Genomic DNA, 5690 nt, shown 5'->3' with positions numbered 1-5690 from the left:
TGTTGTAAGATCATTGGGTTCTGGTGTTTTCATGTTGTTTTTTGGATTATTGGGTGAATTCTTGCCTTGGCGCCTGCCCATCTCCTCCTATCGAAGCTATCTAATGGGTCTTTTAAAACCGGATCAGGTTTCCCTGTTGGCCAGGGGCTCCTCTTACAAAATGCTGTCGCTCTGTTTCCTGGCTCCTGCCAGGGGCCAAGTTCCCTCTCGCCCCTCAGAAGGGTCTTCAAGAACAGGACCCGGCTCCTTCCTTGCTGGGGATCTTGCCAACCAAAGGCCTACCTCTTTGCTTTAATTGTAGTGGGGCGATCTGCTCTTGGTGTTGTGTGCTGGTCCCCGCTGTCTGCCGCCACCTGCGCCCCGCCTGGGCCTGCGCCAGTCGATTCAACATTTCCTCCTCTTTGTTTTTTTCAGATGACAGAGCCTTTACACCTATGACTCTGACTGCTCTGGAACTCAGAGAGCCACCTGTCTCAGCCTTTCTAGTGCGTTACCACACCCAGCCACCCTCTTCTGACCTTTGAGGGCACCAGGCATGCATATGGTGTACACACATACATGCAGCCATAAACGAAATAAACTTACAGTAAAATAACCGGGCAGTGATGACGCACGCCTTTAATCCCAGCACTCAGGAGGCAGAGGCAGGTGGATCTCTTTGAGCTCGAGGCCAGCCTGATCTACAAAGTGAATTTCCAGGACAGCCAGAGCTACAAAGAGAAAACCTGTTTCAACCCCCTCCCCCATACACACACAGATTGATTGATGGATTGACAGACAGACAGATAGATGGATAGATATAAAGCTGGACATGGGTTTAACTATTTGTGATTTGCCAAATGCCTATCAGCATTCCTACTACCTGAGTTCAATTGCTAGAAACCACATGGTAAGACCAAGAATTCTCAAATGCATGTTCTCCACACATTTGTGGGTTTTTTTCCACACATTTGTGTTTTATGCACATAAAAATAAATAATTTAGCTAGGCAGAGGTGGCGCACACCTTTAATCCCAACAGTCTGGAGGCAGAGGCAGGTATATCTCTGGGAGTTCGAGGCCAGCCTGGTCTGCAGAGCCAGGACAGCCTGGGCTAAACAGAAAAACTCTGTCCTGGAATATATAAGTCAATAAATAAAGACAAAAATTCCTTGTTCTGGACTGGAAATTAGTACCTACCTATAATCTTTTTCTAGAAGTTTGTCTCATTTCCCTAATACACTCACTAGAGAAACCAGTGAAATTTAAAGAAAGTACTAAATTTAAATTTATACAAACTAATAGAAGCTATTATATAATTTGCAGTTTTTGTTTATGAGAATACTAAAATTAATACTTTTTTTTCTTTGTGAATAAAGAAACATTAGTAAATTTTGTTGTTCATCTTCATTGGAAATTATTATAGCTTTATAAGTAACTAGCTTTACTTAAAAGAGTTTCCTCAAAAGAGAATGCATACATTATTGGGCAAGTACCACTTAGATATACACAAAATGATCTTATCTTATGTCCCATTCAGTAACAAAAGCTTGAAGATATATTTAGAACATTACTTCAGATGAACTTCTACTTTGAAACACTGAGTTCACTTTCATTTAGTTAGAGATACTGGGTGATATTCTTCTGATTATAAAAGATTGGGTTTGGCAATATAGTATCATATACCTGAGTTCATTTTTTTTAATTTATGAAAAATATGCCATATGCTTCTTTATCTTAAAAAAATTAAGTAAATCTTCGGCTTTCCATTTTAAAGTCTCAGCTAATTGGATATCTTGAACCTGTTTTATTTCAGGGTTGCCATCCATTGACCCATCAGGCAGCTCCCCGTCTGCTGCTACTCCTCTGACAAGTTTTTCTGGCATACCAGGGACAAGGGTTTTCCTCCAAGGGCCAGCACCTGTCGGGACTCCGAGTTTCAACAGACAACACTTTTCTCCCCATCCTTGGACAAGCGCCTCAAACACATGTAGGAATCCTAGAGAAACTCTTCGCAAAAAATCTTGAATAAGCTATTAAGCCATTTGATTATGGGTACATTATGTAGTGGTTTTAGTAAAATAAGAAATATGCAGATACCTGAGGTTTGTATATGATCAAACTAAAATGTTTCCTCTGGGTCTTTGGATTAAGGATCCATGATACACATAGTAGTTTACAAAAGGCCCCTGTGAAGGACAGCAGGGTTGTGAAATTACTCTGAAAAGAAACTAATTGTAGGTGATCCTTCTGACATAGTTTCACACTTAATTTTGCATTTTGGGGATGTATTTATTACCCTTTATAGATGTACCTTTATTTTTACTTGTTTCAATATTTAGAGCATGTGAATTATTTGGTCTCACATAATATATGATATTCTCCCCCACTGCCTTGTTCTGGAAATTGAGCTCTGGCCCTTGCACATAACTAGGCAAGTTATTTACCACTAAGCAACAGCTCTTTTTTTTTTTTTTATTTTTTTCTTTTTTTCTTTTTTTTTTTTTTTTTTTTTTTTGAGATAAGATTTCTCTATATAACCCTGGCTGTCCTTGAATTTAGTATTTAGACCAGACTCACCTCAAACTCACAAAGATCTGCCTACCTCTGTCTCCTGAGTGTTGGAATTTAAGGTGTGCACCACAACACCTGATCTGCATTAGTCTTTGTGACAAAGAAAACTACACATATTACAAGTTCACTGGAGAATCAAAGTAATCACTTAAATTCTAGAATGATTTTAACATTTAACTTCTCTTCCTATAGAAAAAGAGGGCTATAGAAATGGGAGAAAATTAGCTGGGCAGTGGTGGTGCACGCCTTTAATCCCAGCACTCAGGAGGCAGAGGTAGGCAGATCTCTGTGAGGCCAGTCTGGTGTACAAGAGCTAGTTCCAGGACAGGCTCCAAAGCTATGGAGAAACCCTGTCTCGGAAAACCAAAAGAAAAAAAAAGAAAGAAAGAAATGGGAGAGAATTAACAAATACATGAAATACATAGCCTTAGTAAATGTAGGATATAATTATGTTTTCAGAGGATTATTTAGTATAATGATAAATTCTTTTCTAGCTTTGTCCAGTTCAGTTGGAAAAAGCCTTACAAGCTCTTTATACTTAGCTTCAGGCAGAAGTATTCTAAACAGTGGTTATAAAAGTATTTTCACTTGAATTATCGTTTTAACTGAACTTTTCTTTACAGAACGTATGTTGTTGGAATATATCTTTACAAGGTTTCTCATATTTCTTTAGTTTTTATATGTAATAAAACAATAGAGAAATATTTTGCCACCAGGTGACTCTCCTATTCCATCTGTTTCTTCGGGATCATCTTCACCCCTTTCAGCCACTTCTGCACCACCAACTCTGGGCCAACCATCAAAAGGAAATAGTGCCAGTCAGGATCGAAAGATACCTCCTCCTATTGGAACAGAGAGGCTGGCCAGGATTCGGCAAGGAGGATCTGTTGCACAAGCTCCTGTAGGGACCAGTTTTGTTGCTCCTGTTGGACACAGTGGGATCTGGTCATTTGGTGTCAATGCTATGTCAGGTACCTTTCTCTCTTTCTGCCAAGACATTCTGAATATTATAAGAGTTTGTCATTAAAACTTAATTCCTACTGATAGGGGAAGAGGGGCTAGAGAGAGTACTCTGATAAAGAGCACTTGTTGCTCTAGCGGAGGACCTAGTTTCAGTTCTAAGCATCTAAATGGCAGCTCATAGCTGCCTGTAACGTAATTCCAAGGCATCTGATACCTCTTCAGACCTTTGTGGGCTCCTGTATGTAGGTAGTACACACACATACATGCATGCACATAGACACATAAAATTAAATAATTTTCCCCAAAAATTGAATTCCTCAAAGATGTCTATATTGGTACACGCATACTAACACTTCAGAGCCTTAGGAGGATCACCAATCTCAGATCAGCATGAGTTACACAGGGAGTTCAGGGTCCAGTCTGAGCTGTTGCACAGTGAGGCCTTCTCTTACAGACCAGTGAGTGTTGATACAGCCCTAAAGTAGAGCGCTCACCTTGCACACAAAGCTGTGGGTTGGCTCTCTGATAATGCACAGAAGCAAAAAGTTTGTTTTTAACGCACACACAGACACAGCAAACCAAAGTGTAAAAGAAGAAGAAAAATCCTTAGTTTCTATGCTTAACATTCAGGGAAAGAAAGGGATTATAGCTATGAGGGATTCATTTCTACCCTAATCTAGAATGTTATTTGAGATGATACGTAGAATTGATCAGAAGTAAAAGTTTCAGCTGGGCCTGGTGGTTCAAGAGGCTGAGGCAAGAATATTGACGTGAGTTCCAGCCTAGCCTAAACTACTAGACTAGGTTCCTTTCTCAAAAGAAATATGACCCAAAGCAAAATTGCTTTCTGTCTTAAGGCTTCCAGTGCAGAATAGTTTGAGTTCTTTCACATCAGGAGTTGGGGAGTATGCAGAGGCATTTACCTGGTTTTCTAGGAACTTGATTTTTTTTTTTTATTTGATTGATTAGTTATGGCTTGCCAGGGTGTGGTAAATGTTGCAAGAACTCTTGAGAAGAATTATTTTGATATATAGGTGGATCTCTCTTTGAGTAGAGTCTACAGAGCCTACAGAGTGAGTTCCAGGACAGCCAGGACTGTTACTCAGAGAAACCCTGTCTCATAAAATAAGAAGTAACAAAGTGGTAATATTTTATTGTTTTATCTAAGCCAATACTAAACATTATTTTTAATTCTTTTTTTCCAGAAGGCTTATCAGGTTGGTCACAGTCTATGATAGGGAACCATCCAATGCATCAACAATTGTCAGACCCAAGCACATTCTCCCAGCATCAGCCAATGGAGAGAGATGATTCTGGAATGGTAGCTCCCTCTAACATTTTTCACCAGCCTATGGTAAGTGGCTTTGTGGGCTTTTCTACAGTGAGTTAACATGCATCATTGTAATTTTGATATGTTGCCAGCCATTGTAGTCACTGGTTGAGGAATAGTTTATGAGGAAATTACCCTTTTGCTTTTGTGACTATCAGATCTATTGTTCAGTTTTAACAGTGGGTACTCTTGTCTTACAGTCCTTCTAAAACACCTGAGAGATGTGTGGCCCAGGCCACACATTTGAGAGAGGTCTCTATCCCCTAAAGAACTGGCTATTGGGGCTGGAGAGATGGCTCAGAGGTTAAGAACATTGACTACTCTTCCAGAGGTCCTGAGTTCAATTCCCAGCAACCACATGTTGGCTCACAACCATCTATAATGAGATCTGCTGCCCTCTTTTGGTGTGCAGGCAAACATGCAGACAGAACACTGTATATACATAATAAATTTAAAAAAAAAGAACTGACTATTGGATTCATTGTTCTTTTGTGCACTTAACAGTTTCTTGGCTTCCATATAGCCAGATTATAGCTGTAAATACTCATACAGAAATATACTTATCTTTTTTTTTTTTGAGATAGGATCACACCATGTGATCTTGACTGGCCTGGAACTCATTTAGTAGACCAGGCTCTCCTCAACTCACAGAGATCCACCTGTCTTTGCTTAGGATTAATTTAAAGGCATGCACCAGGCAGTGGTGGCGCACGCCTTTAATCCCAGCACTTGGGAGGCAGAGGCAGGTGGATCTCTGTGAGTTCGAGGCCAGCCTGGTCTACAAGAGCTAGTTCCAGGACAGGAACCAAAAGCTATGGAGAAACCCTGTCTTGAAAATCAAAAAA

The 5690-nt window shown here is 40.1% G+C and overlaps 1 protein-coding gene across 6 annotated transcripts in view; it reads left to right on the top strand.

Moving 5' to 3' along the window:
- The window catches only part of Ankhd1 (ankyrin repeat and KH domain containing 1), a 118185-nt gene extending 112808 nt beyond the window's left edge, over positions 1–5377 (top strand). For 3 of the 6 annotated variants that reach the window (XM_050130376.1, XM_050130378.1, XM_050130377.1), the window contains 3 exons: positions 1795–1968; positions 3269–3523; positions 4721–5368. In XM_050130376.1, coding sequence (XP_049986333.1) covers positions 1795–1968; positions 3269–3523; positions 4721–4905 — 614 coding nt within the window. In that variant the 3' untranslated portion in view covers positions 4906–5368. Of the gene's footprint in view, positions 1–1794; positions 1969–3268; positions 3524–4720 lie in introns of all 6 variants that reach the window. The other 3 variants (XM_050130374.1, XM_050130373.1, XM_050130375.1) reach the window with 2 other exon arrangements.
- The last annotated feature ends 313 nt before the right edge of the window (positions 5378–5690 follow it).

This window comes from Alexandromys fortis, unplaced genomic scaffold, assembly GCF_014885135.2.
Source record: "Alexandromys fortis isolate MF-2015 unplaced genomic scaffold, M_Fortis_MF-2015_v1.1 scaffold_341, whole genome shotgun sequence".
Taxonomy (NCBI): Eukaryota; Metazoa; Chordata; class Mammalia; order Rodentia; family Cricetidae; genus Alexandromys; species Alexandromys fortis.
This window is presented reverse-complemented; position numbering and strand designations above follow the sequence as displayed.